This window comes from Ascaphus truei, chromosome 7, assembly GCF_040206685.1.
Source record: "Ascaphus truei isolate aAscTru1 chromosome 7, aAscTru1.hap1, whole genome shotgun sequence".
NCBI classification, from domain to species: Eukaryota; Metazoa; Chordata; class Amphibia; order Anura; family Ascaphidae; genus Ascaphus; species Ascaphus truei.
This window is the reverse complement of record NC_134489.1, coordinates 45,489,595-45,514,700: the sequence shown is the minus strand read 5'-3', so window position 1 is coordinate 45,514,700 and position 25,106 is coordinate 45,489,595. Positions and strand designations below refer to the sequence as shown.

Sequence of the window (25,106 nt, the reverse complement as noted above, 5' to 3'; positions counted from 1 at the left end):
GGGGGAGGGGGTGAAAGCCTGTAGGAGAAAGGGGGGGTGGGGGGAGGAAATAATTGTTGTTTTTTTTCTGCCTGAGCCAGCAGTGGGTGTGATTGGTTGGTGGGTGTCCCTATTTAAACAGAGGTTGCTCACAAATCCTGACCTTCCGTGTCCTGATCTGTGTAACTGGTTAATTTCAAGTGCTGGTTGTATTAAGTGTGCAGTTAGAACTGGAAGCAGTTTGAACCAGGAAGGGGTTAAACAAGGTATAGTATATTGAAGTACAGTTTAGTACTTTAAACTTCATAGTTGCTACAATGAGCAGGATTGAAGATGCCACTCAATGAACATCTTGCCACATGTATGTGCACTTGGAGCAGCCATTCCAGGGAGCATACCGCTGTGAGAAGTGTGAGCGGGTGGTCTCTTTAGAGTCAGAGATTGCTTATCTGAAGAGGAAACTTGCAATATTGAGGGACATTGACAATCTTGAAAGGTGTTTAGTGCTCACTGAGCAGGCCCTTGCTTCAACTAGTGGTGCAGATGGTGGCGCTGTTAGTGAGGAGCAGGTAGGTAGCTGGGTAACAGTTAGAAGGGGAAGCAGGGGCAATAGAGAGAGGCTGACCAGTTCTGAGCTGACACATCCCAATAGATTTGCCATGTTGAGTGAAGATATTGGGAGTGTCAGGCAGAATTGACAAGGCTGGGGAGACTGATTCCTCTAGCGGCCAGGGGAATAGTTCCTCCAGCACAGTGGGGACTCAGGATGCTCAGATACCAAGGCAGATTGTGGTGGTATGGGGACTCAATTATTAGGAAGATAGGGCAATCTGATGCCATGACTGCGTGAACCGAACGGTTTCTTGCCTCCCGGGTGCTCAGGTTCGGCACATTGTGGATCGGGTAGACAGATTGTTGGGAGGGACTGGGATTTACCTGGCGTTCTTTGTACATGTTGGCACCAATGACAAAGTTAGAGAAAGATAGAGGGTCCTAAAAATTTATTTCAGGGATCTAGGCTAAAAGCTTAAGCAAGGACCTCCAAGGTAGTATTTTCTGAAATACTACCAGTGCCAAGAACTACCGCAGGGAGACAGTCCGAGATCAGGGAGGATAATGCATACCAAGAAATTGGTGTAGGAAGGAGGGTTTGGGGTTTTTAGAGCACTGGGACTCCTTTTCTGAGAGGTGCCATCTTTATTCTAGGGACGGATTGCACCTCAATGAAGAGGGATCTTCTGTGCTAGGGGGCATAATATTAAAAAGGTCGGAGGAGATTTTAAACTACAGTATGATGGAGGGGGGAGGGGAATGAAACAGATAACAAACTAAATAGAATAGATGAGGAAACAAGGTGTTATAGAGGTAGAATGGGGGCAAGTGCTAGTTTGACAAGCAGCGAAGCACTCATAGTAAATACAGATAATACTAGAAAACTTCTAAAGACTAAACCAAGTTGGAGCAGAAAGGAAGGAGCAGATAAGATAAGTACAGACCGAAAAAAAACTTAAATGCATGCTTGCTAATGCAAGAAGCCTGACATGAAATGGGGGAACTTGAATTAATAGCTGCAAATTAGCAGTATGATATCATAGGCATTACTGAAACATGGTGGGATTGAACTCATAACTGGGCAGTTAATTTAGAGGGGTTTTCCCTTTTTCGGAAGGATCGAGCAAAGAGAATAGGAGGAGTATGCTTATATGGTAAACCGGATCTAAAACCTATTATGTGGATATAAATTAGCAGTGGAGGTAAAGGTATAAAGAAAATATTTGTAGGGATATGCTATAAACCACCAAATATCAGTGAGATTGAGGAAGCTAAAATACTTTTGCAAATGGAGAAGGCATCAAAACTAGGTCATGTTTGCATAATGGGTGATTTTAACTATCCAGACATAGACTGGGGCAATTAGATTAGCATTACAGCAAAAGGAAACATGTTATTGGGGGTTCTTAAAGACAAATATATGACCCAAATTATTGAGGAACCAACCAGGAGATGGGCAACACTGGATTTGGTAATATCAAACAATGTAGAAGTAATACCCAAATGTTCCAGGACTTGAATATTTGCTAACAGTGATGATAACATGGTGTCATTTGAAATAAATGCTCAAAAAACAGATTACTTGGGTTCAACAAAGACCGTAAACTTTAGAAAGGCAGATTTTAATAAACTGAGGACTAATCTACAAGTAATACATTGGGATGATGTTTTTGCAGGGAAAAATGTAGAAGATAAATGGGCAGTCTTTAAAACATTGTTAGAAAAGCACACTCATCAGTGTATACCAATAGATAAGTATAAAAGAAATCAGTCAAAACCAACGTGGCTAAATAAACAGGTAGGGGAGGAAATGGACAAAAAGAGGAAGGCATTTAGATTCTTTAAGTCAGAAGGGACGGTGGCATCGTATCAGAATTATAAGGAATGTAACAAAAATTGCAAATGGGTAATCAAATTAGCAAAAATGGATAATGAAAAAAGGATTGCAATAGAAAGTAAGATCAACCCTAAAAAGTTCTTTAAGTACCGTAATAGCAAAAAAAAACGGTAAAAGAAAATATAGGACCTTTTCAGTGTGAGATGGGCAGGCAGATTATTGGAGATAAGGAAAAAGCAGAGGTATTCAACAAATTCTTTGCCTCTGTGTTTACCAGGGAAGAATCAATTGCAGTGCCACAGGAGGAAGCCACAACTTCCATATTAATGAGCAATTGGTTAACTGAGGAAGACGTTCATAGGCCGCTTGAAAAAAATTAAAGTAAATAAGGCACCTGGCCCCGATGGCATACATCCAAGAGTTCTCAAGGAGTAAAGTTCGGTAATAGCCAAACCATTACATTTAATATTCAAGGACCCCATTTCCACAGGCTCAGTACCACAAGATTGGCATAACGCAGATGTGGTGCCTACAGTATATTTAAAAAGGGATCTAGATCACAACTGGGAAATTACAGACCTGTAAGCCTGACTTCAATAGTGGGGAAACTACTTGAAGGTTTAATACGTGATAATATTCAGGAATACCTAATGGAAAACAAAATTATTAGTAATAGTCAGCATGGATTTATGAAGGATAGATCTTGCCAAACTAACCTTATTTGTTTCTTTGAGAAGGTAAGTAGGAATTTAAACCAGGGTAATGCAGTTGATGTGGTCTAATGAGATTTTGCAAAGCCTTTTGATACGGTTCCACACGAGGTTGGTGTACAAAATAAAGCAAATTGGACTTAGTAAAAATATATGCACCTGGATTGAAAACTGGTTGAAGGATCGCAAGAGAGGGTTGTCATAAATGGAACTTTTTCAGGTTGGGCTAAGGTCGTGAGTGGAGTATCTCAGGGACCGGTACTTGGACCCCTGCTTTTTAACTTGTTTATTAATGACCTTGAGGTTGGCATCGAGAGCAAAGTCTCCATCTTTGCTGATGATACTAAATTGTGTATGGTAGTAGAATCAGAGCAGGATGTAATTTCTCTCCAGAAGGACTTGGAGAGACTGGAAACTTGGGCAGGTAAATGGCAGATGAGGTTCAATACAGATAAATGTAAGGTTATGCATTTGGGAAGCAAGAATAAACAGGTGACATACAAATTAATTGGGGATAAATTGGGGTAATCCTTGATGGAGAAGTATTTAGAAGTGCTTGTAGACAACAGGCTTAGCAATAGTGCCCAAAGTCATGCAGTAGCTGCAAAGGCAATCAAGATCTTATCTTGCATTAATTGGGCAATGGATGGAAGGGAAGTAAACAGAATTATGCCCCTTTCCAAAGCATTAGTAAGACCATACCTTGAATATGGAGTACAAATTTAGGCACGACTCCTTAGAAAAGACATTCTGGAACTAGAGAGAGTGCAGAGAAGAGCCACCAAATTAATAAAGGGGATGGACAATCTAACTTATGCTAGCTAAATTAGATTTATTTACATTAGAAAAGAGGCATCTAAGAGGAGATATGATAACAATATACAGATATATTCGGGGACAGTACAAGGAGCTTTCAAAAGAACTATTCATCCCAAGGGAAGTACAAAGGACCCGGGGGCATCCCTTTAGGTTGGAGGAAAGGAGAGTTTTTACCAGCAACACAGGAAAGGGTTCTTTACAGTAAAAATGTGAAATTCATTACCCATGGAGGCTGTGATGGCAAATACAATAGATTTGTTCAAAAAAAAGTTAGACAACTTTTTAGAAAGGAAATGTATACAGGGATATACCAAATAAGTAAACATGGGAAGAATGTTGATCCAGGGAATAATCTGATTGCCAATTCTTGGAGTCAGGAAGGAATTCATTTTCCCCTGATGAGATATCATCCAATGATATCTCGTCACTGGAGTTTGTGTTTGCCTTCCTCTGGATCAATAAGTAAGTATAGATGTAGGATAAAGTATATGTTGTCTAAATTTATTATAGGTTGAACTTGATGGACGTTTATGCCTTTTTTCAACCTCATCTACTATGTAACTACATGTGATTTTCAGAATTCTAAGAGATGTAGAAAAACTGATAGTGATAACATTGGTTGGACCAGCATGATCATTTTTTCCAAATAATGGCCGCACACAAGCTTGTGGGATCTCATTACTCAATATACGAGCTTCCTCTGCAGTGGAAACATGAAATGAAAAGATAGTGTAGAAAAAAACAACTGAATATGAAAGTCCATTATTACAATGACTGCATAAACTTCAGCTTCCCTCTAAACATTACTGATGTCCCTTCTAAGAGGTAATGCATTGTTTTGAGCTTTGTGAGGTGACCGCTTATATTTCCTTTAGCTTTATACAGTAGTTCTACCAAGGCCCCCAAATGCTCATGTAGCCTTTCATTCCTCCCATCCTGCCTGTGTCACTTCAGTAAAATCCCAGAGCACCTGTCATTCTCCATGTTCCTTGCTCTTATTCTTACTCATCCATCTTCAGGTTGCTCTCTTCCTTAGGTCATTCCTCCTGTAGATTGCCAGTATGCACATCTTAATAAAGGCATACAATGCCGATCTTAGTCCTATTTAGCTGTATTCACCTTATCCCATGATTCCCCCCCCCCCTCCTCCCTGGAATATTGCAGTCGGACATTCTGTTGTCATGGGTAATAAAATAGTCACAGCTTTATTTAATAATATACATAAAATGATCAAACCCCAAGACAGCTGGCCCGTCCCTACAATGGGCACTCTAAGTCCAGCCTATGGGTGGACCAGGTCCAGCCTTACAGGTGCACCAAGCCTGGCCTGGGGTTGAGCATGCTCCTCCCCCCTCCCAATCATCTCTTGTGGTAACCAGCCTGGCAGTACAGCTGGTGCATAAGTCGCTTGTTTTTCTGCATTCTTGATCTGGCCTGCCTGCTGTGACATTGAAACCTGCGAAAATACTAGAACAATCATTACATGCGTAGCAACTACCAGACCTCTTTCCTGGGGGGTGGGACCTTTGCAGTTTTGATGTACTGCTTGGAGCCCGGCTTGCCTCCTCTTAAGCCATTTTGTACACCTGGCTATGTGGGGAGGGAGAGGGGGGGGTTGCCATGCTTGCCATTCCACAAGGCTCCAACCAACTCAGCGCCAGCCTGTCGCCGGCTCCCAGTCTAAGGGTTGGTCAGAGCCTTAGGGGGTTTCAAAGGAAGCTGGCACCCCCAGGTTCCTCCTCTCCCCTCCCCCCCACATAGCCAGGTGTAAAAAATGGCTTAAGAGGAGGCAAGCCGGGCTCCAAGCAGTATGACATCCCTATGCTGGTGGCCTCTGCCTGTTCTCTCCCACCACACACAGTGGGAAGTGCCACCTCTGTCACATATTAAGAGCATGAATCTATAACATTATTTATAACATGGAAGAAACATCTTCATCTATTTCAAACCAACTGAAATTTGCATTACACAGCCAGGGCCAGATTGCTATCATTTCTCCCAGTCCTGGGGTACTGTGTGTTGGTTATTATTTATTTACTTGGGTGGAGAACATTTATTTCCAATCCAGTCCGATACCTGTAGCCACCCTTCATGTGTTTTTTTTTTTTTTTAAATGTCTGTTTCTTTATCTTTGTTTGTCAGGTTTTAGCATGCAGTGCACACTATTTCATTTCAGTTTTTCCTTTTGTTCGTCCTTAGTGGTTTTAGTAAAAGATTAGTGCTGAAATTTCTATATCAAAAATATCCCTGCTGCACAATTTTCGAACATTTAAGGCCTCATTTTAATGCTTGGGATAACTTTTTGTATTTTATTGCAATTACCATTTGTCTTTTCATCTTTCTTTCTGAGTCACCTGGAACGTTTTTAGGGACAGTGAGTGGTTGGAGTCCATATCGGAAGTTATTGTCAGTGAAATAGAAATAAGAGGTTTCTACAGGGCAGTGAATATTCAATAACATGTTCTGTAATGTTAAGAGATTTACAGAGATTCACAAATGTTTGTGAAAAAATACACAAGTCTGAAAGATATGAGCCAGAGAATGGCAAGGTGAATTGTGGGACACATTAAAACAAAATCCAATTATCCCGCTGTCCAATTGAGTTCGGTAATAAATAAAAATAAAGCAGTTTGAAGACCTATCTGAAATTAGTTACCAAGTCTAAAAGTCTTGTTGCAGTTTTTCTTTATATAATTTTTAATTCATGAAACACAAAATGGAATTCTCACACAGATTCAGCAGCTGTGCTTACTACTGTATACCGAGCAGGAGCAGAGCATGCTGGGTACCTCCTGTTCTGCAGGTGTGGGTGACAAGGTGATTTACAGCTGGCTAACCTCACATACACAGCTGAAGCGGCCTGCCCACAATGATTGTTTAAGATTGCAACAAACCACAGCAGGAATTTTAGCTTCCTGAAACGTGTTCTCTAAGCTGTCCATCTCCTGCATTTATATTTTCTTATTTGTTTTAATTGTCACTCTAGGCTGTATTGAACAACACAGGAACAATACATTCCTGTATCAATATCTAACTTTAAAATAGCTAATGAAAAGGAACCTACGGTGTTTTTTTGTTCAGGATCAGAGAAACGTTCTACTAGTTCTAAATTATGTTTTTCCGTTTGAAATCTGCATTTTCTCCACAAGTCTGCGCCTTTTTATCACACAGAAAGTTGTACATATTGCTGGATGGCATTTCCTGATGAGATGTTACTCTATATTGGTGTGCTGTTCTCTGCGGAGAGAGAAACAAGCACAGGTAAAATGCTATCTAAACCCTTAGTTTATGGGAAGTTCTTGCTCCCCCTTTCTTCTTTTTAAATACTTGCTGGTTCCATTGGCAGTGACCTGGGAGGATCGATTCACATGTTCTTACAGGATTCTGAGGCAATGCCGTACCTGGCATCTGGACACTCAGGTTTGTCCTGTTCGTGGTGGCTGTCAACATTTTCAGCTTGATTTGGCTGATTAGAAAGCGAGAATGTGACTGATATTTGGGGCACACCCTTCCTGTCAAGAGCCAATCTCAGGGTCTGAGGAATGCAGCTTTTAGAGACCAGACTTGCAGCAAGAAGCGAGGAAGGGACAGGGTTTGAGAGAACGGCCTAAAAGGGATAGCACAGTTCTGGTGGGTTTCAGACCCATAGTTAATCTTTGCTATGAAGGGTTCCCGTTTCCATTCACACATCATTGGTAGATAGATTTGAGTTTAACCCTTTGTGAAGGTGCAGTTCAGGCATGTTCTGGTTACAGATATATGTAACGCAATGGGTAGAGATATAGAAGTCAGTAAATGGCGCTTTGTGCTCATTTCCACAATGAGTATCTACTCATTTAAATGTTTTATGATGACAAGAAGCTGTAAGATTTTGTGTAGCCAATATAAGGCATGTGAATAGACTCAAGACTGTTTTTTTTTTTTTTGTTGTTTTGTTTTGTTTTAATCAATTTGCGTTACAGAATATAATACAAATTTTGGCTACAAATTCCCATTTTTTTTCTTTGGGTGACTTCACCAGGTTTTGGGGTTGGTGTCTCGATAAATAGCCTATGACAGAACAACTGCAGTTTCTGCACATGGAAAAAGTTCAGTTCTGAAATCCAGAAATAACTCCCCTGCAATGAAACATGTAATATGAAGTCTTAAGAGAGAAAATAATGGAATATGAATACCACCAATAATTACTGCAGCTTGCTTTGGACAATATCTTGGAAACTGCTAGCGTGGTCTGTTCTCTATATTGTAATAGGCTTAAGCTTGCTAAGATCATAACCAATTAAAAACATGAATCCTTACACTAGATAATTAGATCTAGGAAATTAAAGTTGCAAAACTATAAAGTCACCTACATATTCCATCTTCCAGATTTGGCCAGACAGAACTGTGACTTAATGTCTGGAAGTCTCCCTAAAGAGAAAGAGCTTCCACTATACTGTTTGCCCTGTGGGATAAGCAGAGGCCTGAGTCAGAGAACTGCTGGTCATATACGTGTCTCAAGTCTGTACCTGCTCACCCTGGGTCTGTCCCCTGCGGATAAACACAGGGCAGTGGCTGTCAAACTGGTCCTTCCCAAGGCGTGTTATTCATTCTCGTTTCATGAACTCCCTATTTAGTTATGCTCTTACTCAGCCAAGTAGATAAACAGGGCTTTGGTCTTCAGAGCTGTCAATTCTCATACTGTATATGTCTTTACTTGGGCAGTTTTATTAGATAGATGAGAGAAAATAATAAAACGTCATTATACTTCTCTTCTTTACTCCTTCTGCCTCTTCTGCACCTCCTCTTTTATGTCGTCACAGTGCAACACCATAGCCCAAACCGTCTGTTACTGCCTGCCCAAATTATTACTGCAGTGTAATAAAGGTAATCCTCGCTATCAAATGTTTCACTTTACAACAAATGGCATATCCAACGCTTTAAAATGCAACCCTATCGGCCGTTTTTTTTTATGCCGGAAGGCGTTATCCGACGCCTAAATGTGTAGCATGAGACTCACTTTACAACGGTTTCACTATCCAATGCTACTTCCAGAACGGATTCCGGTGGATAACCGAGGACAGCCTTTACAGTCTCTTCGGCTGCCTCATCCCTAGAAAAATACTGTTGATGCAGTTAATTTGTGGAAACTTACGGTAACATTGGCCAGTAACTACTCTCCTTCACTGCCAATCCAGAAGTGCCACTACACTATAGATCAGTGCCGTGTATTAACCTTGGCACTGGAGTAGTAGTTGCCCCTATTACTACTTCACTACGGTACTCTTCGGCCACTCAGACTGGCCCAGTCTTCCTATTGCAGCTATTGTTAAGGGAAAGAAATTACATCAGAGCAAAGGGCCTCTCCTTAGATCTCCCCTTAATGATCTAAGTGAAGTTACCCACGTACTCATTTTTAGTAGAACACGGGTTACAAAATGAGATGCAAAGTTAGTTAGTCCCAAAGCATGGTCCTTTTTGATACAAAATAAAAGCTTTTTATTAGTGTCACCAGGACCTGTAGACGCGTTCCACAGCTATTCCTTCAACCAGTGTCTATTAAAAGATTTAAGATCTGAATGGGGAAAGTAACAACCAATAAACATCTTACAATTGTATTATGTTCATGTTTGTGCCCTTTTACTTTGTAATATTGTATTGTATGTCTTTATTTGTATAGCGCTTCACAGTAGTAATACACGTGGTAATCATATAAATAACAAATAATATAATATAAATAACAGGTCATGGGAATAAGTGCTTCAGACAAAACGTAACATTTAGGAAAAGGAGTCCCTGCTCCGAGGAGCTTACAATCTAATTGGTATGTAGGAGGAAGGTACAGAGACAGTAGGAGGGCATTTTGGTAAGTGCTTCTGCAGGGGGCCAAGCTTTATGTATCATGTGTCTAGTATCTACGGTGCTACTCATATGCTTCTTTAAGCAAGTGTGTCTTAAGGTGGGTCTTAAAGGGGGATAGAGAGGGTGCTAATCGGGGATTGAGGGGAAGGGTATTCCAGAGGTGTGGGGCAGTCAGAAAGGTTTAAGGTGGGAGAGGGCTTTAGATACAAAGGGGGTAGAGAGAAGATATCCTTGAGCAGAACGCAAGAATCAGGATGGTGCATAGCGAGAAATTAGGGATGAGATGTAAGGAGGAGCAGAGGAGTGTAAAGCTTTAAAAGTGAGGAGGAGAATGGAGTCTAGGATGCAGGATTTCATAGGAAGCCAGGAGAGTGATTTCAGCAGGGGAGATGCTGAGACAGATTTAGGAAAGAGTAGAGTGATTCTGGCAGCAGCGTTTAGGATAGATTGTAGGGGAGACAGGTGAGAGGCAGTAAGGCCGGACAGCAGGAGGTTACAGTAGTCAAGACGGGAGAGAATGAGGGCCTGTGTCAGAGTTTTAGCAGTCGAGCAACAGAGGAAAGGGCGTATCTTTGTAATATTGCGGAGGAAAAAGCGACAGGTTTTAGAAACATTTTGAATGTGAGAAAAGAATGTGAGAGGAGTCGAGTGTGACCCCTAGGCAGCGTGCTTGGGCTACTGGGTGAATGATGGTACTTACAACAGTAATGTGGAAGGAGGTAGTAAGGCCAGGTTTGGGAGGAAGTATGAGGAGCTCTGTTTTTGTCATGTTAAGTTTAAGTCGTTGAAGGGCCATCCAGGATGAGATATAGCAGAGAGATATTCCGAAACTTTGGAAATATTACAATATAATTCCTAATTGTCACATTTTCGGTGGTTTAACTGCTTCCTAATTCTCTTTCAGGCTGCTTATCTGGGATTGTTGAGACAGAGAAAAGCATCACGGCGGTGCTGGGTATGGATGTGGTACTTCCCTGCTATTACAAAGCCCAGGCAGAGGAGAAGGTGGCGCAAGTCGTCTGGTCGAAGAGACCCTCGAATGGGAAGAATATTGAGGTTGCCATACTGAACGCAGAGTATGGGGCCCACATTTCAGGCCTCTACGAGGAACGAGTGAAAGAGAAAGCTCCCTTACACCCCGAAGATGGAAGCATCATACTAAAGAATGCCGTGCAGGCAGATGAAGGTGTATACCAATGCCGTGTGAACACCTTCCCAGCTGGAAGCTTTGAGGCTGAAGTCATGTTGAAGGTGCTAGGTAAGTCTTGTATAAAGCATGATTCAGGTGCTCTGAAGTTCACCTATATCTGCCACACTCACTTTCTCTTATTGTGGCAGAAGATCCTTTTGTGTTCTTTAAAGGTTCCATATTAAACTCTTAGTGCATCTGAAGGAGTAAGAAACAGCAATATAAATACAGCTAAACCCCGTTATAACGCGCCTCGCTATACCGCGAATCGGTTATAACGCGGTCTGAGCATGGCTCCCGAATTGAAAGCCTCCATTTTGCCGGCTTACCTGCATCTCAAATTTTCCATTTTGCCGCCTTACACTCTCCTCTTACAGCTCATCTCTCTCCTCTTCCTGCTGTCCACGTGCTCATCTCTCTGCCCGTCGTGTGCCATCGGGGGTTTTTTTTTTTTCAAACATTCAATTCAATGCTTTATTGACTACCAGACACAGACACAAACACAATTAAACATTAATACATTTTGTACAAAACACATGCAGGGATTGAACTCGGGACCTTCTGATACCAATGCCTTGCTTCTTACCTCTACACCATAGGCTTGGTGTGACAAGACAGAACCTATAAATATATTTATCCTCTACAACACAAGCTACATGTCAATGTGAAATCTTAAGTCTATTTCTAGCTGTCTATGACATCACACAGTTCTGTGGTCTAGTGGAAGAACTTCTTACCAACATATGCAAGGGTCCTGGGTTCAATTCCTGTATGAAATGGTATAATTAACTTTTTTAATAAATTATTATTTTAATTATGTTGTATAATTTATAAATATATAATTCTTTATTATTCTTTATTAAATAATAATTATTCATTAATCAATAATGATGTATTAATAATAATTCATTATTAATCATTCTTTATGATTAATTATGTATTATTAATAAGTATGATTATTAATTATTATTAACAGTTAATTAACTAATTAATAATTATTACTAAATACTTAATAATAATTATTAATACTTATTAATGAAACATATTAATAATTAGTAAGTATTAATTATTCTTATTAATAATTAAGTATTAATAATTACTTAATAATTATTAGCACCCAATTAGTAATAATAATTATTAATACTTAATTATTAACAACAATTATTAATACTTACTAATTATTAATAGTTATTAAGTATTAATAAGTTTTATTAATAATTAAGTATTAATAATTATTATTACTAATTGGGTATTAATAATTATTAGGTATTAGTAATACTTATTAATTAGTCAAAATTATAATTATTAGTCATAATTATATTAGTCAATATTATAATTAATAATAATAGTATTATTAATTAATAATTATTAAAAAATAATTATTAATAATACTTAATACATAATTATTAATTAATTATTAATTAGTTAATTAACTGCTAATAATAATTACTCATCATACTTATTAATAATACATAATTAATCATAAAGAATGATTAATAATGAATTATTATTAATACATCATTATTGATTAATGAATAATTATTACTTAATAAAGAATTATATATTTATAAATTATACAACATAATTAAAATAATAATTTATTAAAAAAGTTAATTATACCATTTCATACAGGAATTGAACCCAGGACCCTTGCATATGTTGGTAAGAAGTTCTTCCACTAGACCACAGAACTGTGTGATGTCATAGACAGCTTGAAATAGATTTAAGATTTCACATTGACATGTCCCTTGTGTTGTAGAGGATAAATATATTTATAGGTTCTGTCTTGTCACACCAAACCTATGGTGTAGAGGTAAGAAGCAAGGCATTGGTATCAGAAGGTCCCGAGTTCAATCCCTGCATGTGTTTTGTACAAAATGTATTAATGTTTAATTGTGTTTGTGTCTGTGTCTGGTAGTCAATAAAGCATTGAATTGAATGTTTGAAAAAAACAATGGCATACGACGGCAAGAGAGCAGAGAGATGAGCAGAGCAGAGAGATATGAGCACGTGGACAGCAGGAAGAGGAGAGCACTGGTAAGGTGGCAAAATGGAGGAGATTTAAATCTGTAATGAGGAAGCTCCAGAGCTGATGCCGGTGAAATTTTAACGCGACCCCGGTTGTAACGCGGTCTTTGGGTTGTGGACCCCGTGGACCGCGTTATAACTGGGTTTAGCTGTATATAATCCATTATACTAACTTTAACGTTTCTCAAAATGTCTCGATGTTTGTCTACAGTATATCTAACGTTGTTGCTTTTTCATTCACACGTAAAAAATTGTAATATTTTACAAATAAGTTGAAATTTATGCATAGAAGTAGAACAATGTGTTATTTTTTCTCACGTGATCAGATGAATGCACAGCAAATATAGTACAAGTATAGGCAGGTGGTGAAAATATCTGAAAAGTTTCAAAAGTTCACTTCTAAACTCAAACACAGGTATTAATTATAGCTCGCATGCATTCACAGCTAATACAGTCAACTAATTAAGGTTAAACAGAGGAGTGACAAGGCCGCTCACCTGGAGTATTCCTGAGTAGTGAAACATTAGCAAGGTGCATAGGGGAATAGATACATATTTGTTAACGAGGTTGATCCAAGAAGGATAAGAAAGAGACCCCACAACGTGCAATCATGCTAATGTTTCTAGTATGTAGTCGGGACTCGGTGGATCCCGGAGATATCGTATCTCTATGAGGCAGCTATCATGAGGTAATTGCAAGAAAGCTTGGCCCCGATAGGTCTATTACCAAGTGTTGTGCGTTCACGAAGGACCATGAATGGAGAAGGAAGGAACCGGTATACAAGAGGTGTGTAGTGAGAGATGTCGGGACCGCATCGCCACTCCACTGACGTCATCGTCGTGACGCCTCTACTGCCGACCTAGGTTTCGCGTGAAAGCCACGCTTCAGGGGGAGGAGTCTATCAGCTGATCTATTGGCGTAATATATATTATATATTAGCCAATCAGATAGTTCATACGTGAAGGCATCCAATCGGGTGTGATGCGAGACAGTGCTGTATTGTTTGCACATTAATATCCTCAGGAATATACATAATGTGAATGTTACATAAAGGAGCTATATATTTACGGTCAACACAATCTTTGTATTTTAATATCTTGTTAAAAACAGAAAGTGAATGCTGGAAAATCTATAAGATTGACTAATAGAGTCTTCAGTAGGATACTCCCAGTATTAAATCTAGAAGTGTGATAGTAGCTTAGAGCTAGAGCATAGATGGCAGGCTGGTATATTGCATTGGCCATGTACTGTATTAGGAGTGAAATGTACAGATAGTATATTTTTCATTTTGCAATACAATGACAGTTAATCTTAATGGTTTCCATAATATTAATATAGATAGGATAATCTAAGGCTTCACCAGAGATAAAGCAACCATTCTAAAAAAAAATACCATTACAACCAAGACCTAAGTCCTCTTTTTTTAGACGAAGTGGGTCTCCATACCAACACCTCTATAAGAGGAAAACAAGAAGGGGGCAGGGGGATTATCTAAGAGACAGAGAACGATGGGCATATCAGGATCGATAAAAGAAACAACAAACAAAATAACGCAGGTGATTAACCTATCCCAAAATATCCTGATCCTCAATCATTTAAAAGTCCTCTCTAAAGGTCTATCTTTCTGCCCGACCAACCAAATGGACATCTTTGAGTGCGTCAAAGACATCAACCTGTTTTCCCGTAAACTGTCACTACATAAATTCATTACCCGTCGTCAAAAATGGAGTAGTCGGAATACACCTTATGAACACTTCGACTACAAAGATCATCCTCTAGCAAATATCATTGAGAGTATTATCGATGAGAATGAGAGACCCCCAGGGTAAGGTCCCTTTACCAGCCTTAAAAACAAATCCACATTTGTTCCACCACCTGGAACTAGTACAAATGTCGATGACTTTACTAAATTAGTTACCAAAGACTTGATGGGCTTACAACTTATCAAAGGTCATCAAAACTTGAACGATTAGCCCTTAAAGACCTCGAACAGGATATGGATATCATTATTAAACCCTACGATAAAGGGGGGGAATATAGTGGTATTGATCACCAATGATTATGCTCGAGAGTGTAGATGCCTTTTATCTGGCAAATAGTGCTATCACATTCTCAAAACTGACATGACCTTCTCTTTTCTCAAAGAGTTGACTAATATTCTCCTGTGGAGGAGCACTGTATGTCTTTTGAATGAATTTGTGGGATCATTGAACAACAGCGAACACCACCTTAAATTGACGTACCAGGTGAAGAAAGATTATATTGAATTCCTAGATCTTACCATTAGTAAGAACACGGATGTTAAGCTCCAAACGAGCATCTGCAGAAAACCTAACTCCACTAACAACTTGTTAAGGACAGACAGCCATCACCCTAGCATGTCATCAAAAATATCCCGACCGGACAATTTCTTAGGTTGAGGCGCAATTGTTCAATGGTACCTGAATATCAAAAACAAGCTGTAGAGATGGGCACAAGATTTTACGAATGTGGCCATACCAGACACTATTCAAAAAGCCTATTATAGAGGACTCGCCACTCCTAGACCAAAATTACTCGTTAAGAACACCCATAAACTGATAGATGAGACTGTCAGGTTTATTACCGTATATAATAACCAATGGAGGGAAGTTCAGGGTATCTTCCGGAAACATTGGTACATTTCTTTTAGAAGATCCTGATCTATAAAGAATTACTCTGGGAGGTTCCAAATATGGGCTATAGGAGACCCAGAAGTATCAATGACAGGCTGGTATGTAGCCATTTTCAAACTCGACCAACAAAAACATGGTTAGGGGATAAACCACTAGGCTCATCCCTGTGGGAAATGCAAAGCCTGAAAATTTATGAGTGACAAAAGAATTTTCCAATACCAACAAAACAGCCACATTTAAACTTAAACACTTCATCAATTGCGCTACTACTGCGATTTGCAGGGATTGAACATATACCCCTGGGTCCATGACTGGGTAACTGGGATAAACGTCTGCTTCAAAGAGAATGTAGATAGATCTTCCAGCTACAGACCCTGAGTCCATCTGGACTGAATGTGGGATTTATTTATTCCCCTTTTCTTTAGTAATAGTCAGTATTCACAATATGGTATGCATCTTTAATGTACCCTGATAGGCTATGTGCCTTTTATTCTAAGTATACACTGCTACATCATATCGAGGCACGAAGACATCTCATAAACCTTAGTTTTGCTTACCTGTTAATCATCATCCACACTATTACCCTTCACTATATAGTTAATAGTTTAGCTTGTTTGTTTTGTTTTTTTTTTAGGGGGGGGTGGATACAGGTATATAGAGCATTTAAGCACGATATGATCTGTATTGACCATTTTGGGCAGATCAAACATCTATCTCACAGTCCTACCCTATTTACACCCGCCTTTGAATCACCTTTAATTATCACCTTCACTACTCACTTCACCTTCACTATTTATTTACAAAATATTTTTGTATATATCATGAATATTATTTATCACATATACCAACACTACACCTTTACTTCAATTAATCATTTATAAAAAAATATTACCACCAATTACATTGATTATAGATCTATAATCATAGATCTATTCTCTCTCTATCTATCTATCTACATACACACACACACTATATCCTTCAGGTTCTAAGACATTCTAGACTAAATACTAGAGAGATATATCTTTTCTCTATTTGAGTCTTGTATATCAACTACTTACCATTATTAATAATATTTTTTTATAATGGTTATTTATCTCTGGCGAAGCCTTAGATTATCCTATCTATATTAATATTATGGATACCATTAACATTAACTGTCAGTATATTGTTCATTTTGCAATACAATATCTCTACATTTCACTCCTAATACATGGCCAATGCAATATACCAGCCTGCCATCTATGCTCTAGCTCTAAGCTACTATCACACTTCTGGATTTAAAAGTGGGAGTATCCTACTGAATTAAGACTCTATTATTCAATCTTATAGATTTTCCAGCATTCACTTTCTGTTTTTAACAAGATATTAAAATACAAAGATTGTGTTGACCGTAAATATATAGCTCCTTTATGTAACATTCACATTATGTATTCCTGAGGATATTAATGTGCAAACAATACAGCACAGTCTCGCATCACACCTGATTGGATGCCTTCACATATGAACTATCTGATTGGCTAACAAGATAGGACATATCTTTACACGAGGTGTGTATATATATATATATATATATATATATATATATATATATATATATATATATATATATTACGCCAATAAATCAGCTGATAGACTCCTCCCCCTGAAGAAGCGTGGCTTTCACGCGAAACCTAGGTCGGCAGTAGAGGCGTCACGACGATGACGTCAGTGGAGTGGCGATGCGGTCCCGACATCTCTCACTATACACGTCTTGTGTACCGGCTCCTTCCTTCTCCATTCAGGGTCCTTCGTGAACGCAGTACACTTAGCCCTGATAGGTCTATTACTATCGTGCAATTACCTCACGATAGCTGTACCCTATATAACCCTACAGCAGCGGTGCGCAAACTGGGGGGCGTGAGACTGCCTGTGGGGGGGGGGGGGCGCGCGGCTTACAGAGGCCCTGCGCGCGCGCTTCCCGAAGGCACTTAAATTAAATGCCGGGGGAGCTGCAGGGCCTCTGTAAACCTTTACTTACTTTGGCTCCACACGCGTCGCCATGGCAACGCGACGTCATACGCCGCAAGGTCATGTGACATCATGACGCCGGAGCCGAGGTAAGTGGGGGTGAAGGGGTGCGTGGGGGTGGGGTGACCGCCGGCACGGGGGCGCAGGGGAAAAAAGTTTGCGCCCCCCTGCCCTTCGGTACCTCTGTGGTAAAGGCTAGTATATACTATTTGCACCCTATGAGAGTTATATGTAGACCTGTATGGTAGTTTGCTTTTGTACTACTGTCACATCTATTCCCAATGAGTGTATTTTCTATTTAAAGACAATGTATGCCATCCTGGCACTACTTACACTAACACTTAGATACACATCTATCTATGTTTTGTTACATAGCTATTATTTTGATACTTGGTCTCCTGGTATTCTGACACATTGCTCTGACACTGCGAGAGAGAGCCTAGCCAATAATATCAGATAGGCAGATTGTGTATAGATTGTGCACACTAACTAGCCGTGCATTTCACCAACAAGGACCTCAACTAGATTTTATTGGGATAGTCTCCATTTACAATAGTATACAATGAGCCTATAGGCTTAGACTACCTTGATATTCTAGTGTCTCCACTCCACTCTGGGGATTTTAATATCACTGTACATATATTTCACATTGTAATATTTGATATGTAATTAAAATGTTTATTATTTTCTTTATTTGCTGATCCATATGTCATTAGACCTGCCTCATAGAGATACTATATCTCGGGGATCCAGGGAGTCCCGACTACATACTACAAACATCAGCATCAGTGCACTTTGCGGGGTCTCTTTCTGACCAACCTCGTAAACAACTCATTAAGGTTCCATTTTCAAATGAATAGCATTATAGCCTAGATAGGACTTTGAGTCAAAAAGCTTGTTGTAATCAGACTAGGATGTGAACGACTTTGAAGTCCCCATATATGCCAGTAACAGAACAGTCTTCCTCAAATGTGCCTTTTACCAAAATAGTCCAAGATAATCAGCCACTGGGAAGTCCGGTTCTTACAGAATATTAATAATTTGGAGTCAGACTTACTCATTGGATTGTTGTCTTACTTACGGTAGGCATCAATACCTCGTAGGGTTCAAATAAGTTTCTCCCATTAAAGCAGCAAGCATGTGAAATCCTATATGGTTTTTCTTTTTTAATAAATAAGTTCTGTAGTATTAGATAATCATTTTTTTTCCCCAACTCTTTGCAATTTTTTATTGAGTTTTAATATACAGAGCATCCTTTGATTTCTGTAGCAGGTTTTAGCCCACCTCCCCAGCAGTGCAAGATCTTTGCAACACTTTCCTGTTTGTGGTCATTTGTTGCCAATATTCCCAGCAGTGTGAGTTGTAAACTGTAACAATAGTAAATGTGACCTGGTAATATCCAGATACATTGTAGCTGCTGAGTTACACTGACTGAAAGATTGATTGGAACGGAAAGGTGGCTATTTACAGTAGTTAGGCACACAATCGGGATTTAGAACAGGAGCACCAAACTATTGTCAGGTAAGAATATAGAATTATACATTTGTCCCATGCTTTACATTAAAAAAAAAAAGGGTGGGGGTGGGGGGGAAAGGGAGGGGAATGTAGTATTGCAGCTTTAAAATCCCAAAAATGTAGTTTAAAACACATATTGCGGGTCAGGAGCCTTTCTTATTCTGATTAGCTCTGATGTACAGAGGCTGGGAATCTTGCCTTACAAAGTATATTTTGCGTCACTGCACAGAATTGCATCTAGACAATTCCTTTTCTCGGCTCCTTGTGTTACCAGTCTATTGTTAATGCGCTTAACGTTTGAGAAACTGAAATCCTTCACATACACCACAAAAGTTTAATAAAGAACTTGAAAGAACACAAGAAGACTTTCTGGCACAGAAAAGACAAAGTTAGGTGTGGCCGATGTGAGTAAACTTCAGAGCTCTGGAACTGAGCTGAGTCAGCATGTTTTCTAAGGAGATCAGAGCAATATTTCTCACTTTGCCCCTTTTTCTGAGCAGGTTTACGGGCTGTGCAGAATGTAGCTGGCCCCTCCCACACTTTAGCAATGTATCAAATTGCTTCTCTACTGTATGTCTAAAACAGAAACCGGCATTAAATTAACACAGAGACAACAAAGCCCTTTACAGACCCAATATTAACTTATCGGGAAATAGAAAATCAAAAAGGAGACAGATTTGGGGGATATCATGTGATCTTCCTACCCCTTGACACGCAGTATGGGTTTCAGACTTGTAAAGAGTAATATACAGACTTGTAGTTTTATGTATGCATGTATGTATGTATGTCTTTATTTATATAGCACCATTAATGTACATGGCGCTTCACAGTAGTAATAAATGTGACAATCATAAAAATAACAAATACTACAAATAACAGATCATGGGAATAAGTGCTTCCGACATACTGTAAAAGTAACATTTCGGAAGAGGAGTCCCTGCTCCGAAGAGCTTACAATCTAATTAGAAATTTAGTTTAGAAATGAAACGCTTCAAGTTGTGTTGTGGAAAAACTACATGTTTCAAACTGAACATGAGATGTAGTTATGTCCAGTAACATTTGTTGTTTAGCTTATATTTGTCAAAAGTAAGAGGGATGTAAGAGAAGAGACAAAATGTGTGAAGATCAAGAATGTGGCACCCCCATGGTTCTGGTCACAATATCTTTCTGCATTTCTCAGACCCCAGGACTAAAAAATAAATTTTCTGTCTCATCTCCCCTGGTTCTTTAGTTCCCCCGTTGCCCACATTGAACACTGGCGAGTTGCTGAAAGAAGGAGAGGGGAAGACGATGGCAGCTTCTTGTACTGCTGAGGGCAACCCTGCTCCCAGTCTGACTTGGGAGACTGATGTGGAAGGGACCAATATCTCCCGTACCTCTATGCACCCACGCTCTACCTCTGTGACCAGTGCGTTCTACGTCGTACCAACCCGCGGCATGAATGGAAAATTCCTCACCTGTACTATCTCACACCCAGGATTCGAACAAGAGAAGAGAATCAGACACATTCTCAGAGTGAGATGTAAGTATTAATACTATGAAACTAGTCATTCTTGTAGAATAAACCACTTGTCACGTGCGTTTTCAGCCATATGATGAGCTACTATATATAAAAGGGCACCACATGGTTACAGCAGAAGGAAGTGGTTTTGTGTCATTTGTGTTTTCCTTCCTATTGGGTCTCCTTTCATTGTTTTTCCCCTCTTTACCCTACTGTATTTAGTCCTGTTGGCTGAGAGTAGAGGGGAGCCAGATGTTTTGGTTAAACACTTTCTTATTCTCAGATCTGGCTGATGTCTCTATCCAAGGCCATGAAGAGGGCTGGTTTTCTGGGAAAGAAGGTGCCACAATGAAGTGTCTCTGTGAGGGAAACCCAGAACCAGAATTTAAGTGGTCCAGGTAAAACTAAGCCTTTTTCTACAGTTGTACATTGGGGCTAGCCCTATTCTACAATAATATGGCCATTTGTAGATAATTGGGGGGAAACGTTGGCATTGTGACCCATACCACACCTAAGGTCTAACTGGAATTCATGCACATTTTCTTCAATTATTTTCACACAATGTACCTTACCGTTTTGGATCTGCAACCACATAAAGACTCCTATCTCCCCATAGCCTCCCCTGCAACCAGATGAAGAGCCAGGGCCCTAGTTCTAAAAAAATAAACAAAAATAGTTTAAAATGTTTCTGCCTGGTACCTTATTCAGCCCAGAATCGTCAGGCAAATAATGACAAATAAGCTTTGCAAGAATGAACGCTCAACAAGTAAAACTAGACTGTCAATCAATCAGTTGAGGGAAGCACTGTATGCCACACTTACACCAAGATTCAGGCCCTGCAAACACTGGCAACTCCATACTCTAAAGACACAAGGAAAGCCGGGGCAATGAGCTGAAACTGCTACTAAGAAAAAAACCTAAAGCATGAAAGGAGTCACTGATCCCTGGAGGAGAATAGGAATGCTTATTCATCCAAAAAAACAGCAACCTTTCATATTCATTATAAAAAAAAAAAAACTAAGGGGACTGGCTGCAACACGTCTGAGCTGAAGACTGTCAGGTTTAAAGAGTAAAAAATATAACTCTGCATCTTTATTGTCCGATTATTTGTGCTTTAAAAGTTAGTCAAAAGTAATCTGATTGTGTATATGTGTGTGTGTATGTGTATATATATATATATATTATATATATATATATATATATATATATAAATATAATATAATATAAATGTGTATGTGTGTGTATATATATATATATATATATATATATATATATATATATATATATATATATATATATATATATATATATATATAGTGTGTGTGTGTGTTTTTTTTTTTGCCTGGATAGCTTGTGTTTTATGGAGTAAATAAACACAATCTCTTTTTTCAGTATTCTTGTGTCCAATGAAATATTTACCGAGCACGGAGTGTCTGTCCCTTTTTTCCTTTTCTGTATCTTTTTGGACAGCATGCACCCTCCCTTTACTGCTTTTTAAAAAAAATGTGTGCGTGCCCGGTTTCTGATGATATAGATAGATCTATATTGATAGATATATAATATATATATCGTGTGTATTGCCGACCTGAGGAAGAGAGGAAAACTCTCGAAAGCTTGTCCTATGACAAATTGTTAGTCCAAATACAAAAGGTATCACCTAATACTGAAGAACTCATTTATTCTGCACTATATACATACATATATAGATATATATATTTGTAGTAGAATTTTTCAGAAGCTGTATAGCCTGGTTTCTAATTGCCAGTATATACATTGACTTTACTAAAATGACATTGCCAACTCTGTGCTCACATGTACAGGTGCGCCGACGAGTATTCTAAAATTTGCCTTAAACTTGCCTTGGAAAATCTGGGGCTATCACCAACAAGAGCCAGGTACATGCTGCAAACATTTCAGTGACATTTCTGCAGAGACTAATGGCCCATCGGATTAACACAGCAGGGTTCCCTGGCAGTCCCATTCAGTTTGAATGGGACTGCCGGGGACCCCCGCTGTTAATCTGATGGGCCATTAGTCTGTCTGCAGAAATGTCACTGAAATGTTGCAGCATGTACCTGGGTCTTGTTGGTGATAGCCCCAGATTTTTTTAGAATACTCGTCGGCGCTACAGTAGAATTGAGTGGTCTGTAGGAGTTGTGAAAGGATCAGCAAAAACTAAAATACAATTGTATCGCAGGCTAGTATCTTGCAGGAAGTTGAGGAGGTACTGAGTGATGTAGTAATTACAGAGACACTGTGTGCAGTCTGTGACACTGCAGTGTCCTGGAGGGAGTGAGGGGATAGCACCTCAGAGTTTAGTTACACTCCTAGCAGGATAAGTGAGAAGTAGAAAGGTTTCGCATTTCCAGTCAGGTCTGAACAGACCCAAGCCCTTATAACTTGGCAGCCTTTCTCCAACCTTTGAGCTCGTGGGAAAAAGCCGACTCTGAATTCTAGCAGGACTAGTTTATGATGTCATGACTCCCTACGAGCTGGAGCATGTGCCCAGTGAGAAGAACCATGCTACTATACGCAGATAATACACAGACTCTGACATTCTCTGCAATTCTGCTTCCTGTTATACATCTCCTTCTTTCTTCTCTTTATTGTGTACCTCTTTTCTTCTATTAACCTACATGCCACTTTCCCAGGGTGAATGGCTCTCTCCCAGAAGAAGTAAAGGTTGAAGGGAACACCCTGATATTCCAGAGTCCGCTCAGTGTAGAGGATGCAGGTGTCTACATATGCCAAGCAACAAATGACATCACAAGCAGACAAGGTCGTGCCAGCATATCCATAGCAGGTATGAATGTCGCAGCTACAAAGCTGGATGTATTGGACTATTTAGGTATGTCATGTATCTGTGCTCCATTACACAGCACAGAATAACATCCTTCTAATAAAAACAAGAATTGAAATGAATACATTTAGTATGCGATTTGGAACTCCTTATATACCTGGACGACCAAAACCGTCTGCTGAAAAGTCACAGTAGATAGATTTAAAGTAAAAAACTGCTGCTCTTTGCCTCTGTGCTACAGAAAAGCACATACTGGGTGCCTGTTCAAGTTTGTCTTTGCTCGGTTACATTTTCAAATATAACTATTAAAATAGAAAAGATGATGGTGTAATTTAGGACTTTTATTGAACAAAGGTGTGGTTAGTGTGGGACTGAAACTTCAAAGTGAAGTTTACATTTGTAGGCGGAAAAGGAACAAAATGACATTAAAGCCATAAGCGTCATTTGGAGAAGAGACCAGGCTAGTTTCTATCAATCATCTAAATCTCAACATAGGTGTAGCCCATAGTGGAAGAAAAGTGCATGTTTTCCAAAGCCCATGCTCCTTTTTTGGGGGGATGGGAGGGGTCTCTAGAGGAGTTAAGAACAAGGTGATAACTTCCAAGCCAAGCTACATTCTTTTATCAGCTAGAAAGCGAGGTAAAACATAATCACAGGCCCCCTCACTGCATTGTTGAAAAGTTTGGTATTGGTGCACTGTCTAAAACTGCACTTCCAGGATTAGGAGGGAGCATAGTCGTCAGGATTTCACCCCAAATAAAGAGAGAAACAATATAGTGCACTTCTGTATATGCAAAGTGGCAAACAATTCCTCAGAGTCTTGGCTCATATAGAGAGCCTACTTACAGACTGGCAGATATAACACAGCAGTGGGTATGGGTAATGTCAGCAGATCTGGGATCCAGTCTGGTCTTGTATGTCTCAGGGAAAGACAAAAGAGAGCCAATAGTGCAGACCAGTTTAAAAATGTATCGACATAAAATCAAGGAACAGTAATGTACTCACATTCTGTACAGAAAATACAGACACATCAGGTAAAGGTGAATGCAACTTTGATACTGTCCCCGTGATGATATACTATCTAAACTTAGCTCCAGGACAGAGAAGTGGCAAATTACCCGCTTTACTAGATCACCCTATGAAACGAAGCATACAGTATTTCCAAATAATACTTAGATAATTGTTGCAATTGTTGCAGAGATAAGGTAGAATTCTACTTTTTGAATCCGCCCTCTGCTTTAGACTAGGATTACAAATACCTTATACTTCAGCAAGGATCACTGTACATTTGTAATTATCTGATCCTATTTGTTCTCTACAAATAATAAAAGCATTAAACTCAATTGTAATCCAGTCTTCTCCATCCTTCTATACAAAAGGCATGTTAGTGCACTCGTCTTGTATATTTGTAATGTTCAATGGCAGCAGTTTAGCAATGTCATCTAAGATCTTGGCACCTTTATAATTAGTTTTTTCTCACGGGGTTGTGCTGCTTCCAAGCATGTGGTTTGTGATGTCTCTAAAAAACCTCAATACAATAGTTTCTGGCATATGCTTCCATTCCTGACTATGCTTAGTAACTCACATGATCACATGGAATATATGTAACCCTCTCAGTCGGTTACATTCTTTAGTGCCACAGTCACTGCTGGCGTAGAAACAACGAACCATAGA

At 39.3% G+C, this 25,106-nt stretch overlaps 1 protein-coding gene and 1 long non-coding RNA gene across 2 annotated transcripts in view; one reads left to right on the top strand and one right to left on the bottom strand.

Annotated features, from left to right (window-relative positions):
• The window catches only part of NECTIN4 (nectin cell adhesion molecule 4), an 88,441-nt gene that overhangs the window by 43,704 nt on the left and 19,631 nt on the right, over positions 1 to 25,106 (top strand). Inside the window, exons 2-5 of the mRNA XM_075608185.1 lie at positions 10,643 to 10,996; positions 20,363 to 20,653; positions 20,916 to 21,030; positions 23,284 to 23,435. Of these exons, the coding sequence (XP_075464300.1) occupies positions 10,643 to 10,996; positions 20,363 to 20,653; positions 20,916 to 21,030; positions 23,284 to 23,435 (912 nt within the window). The remainder of the gene's footprint in view (positions 1 to 10,642; positions 10,997 to 20,362; positions 20,654 to 20,915; positions 21,031 to 23,283; positions 23,436 to 25,106) is intronic.
• Positions 21,219 to 25,106, bottom strand: part of LOC142499182 (uncharacterized) — an 82,148-nt gene continuing 78,260 nt past the window's right edge. Inside the window, exon 5 of the long non-coding RNA XR_012802626.1 lies at positions 21,219 to 21,286. This is a non-coding gene — a long non-coding RNA (uncharacterized LOC142499182). The remainder of the gene's footprint in view (positions 21,287 to 25,106) is intronic.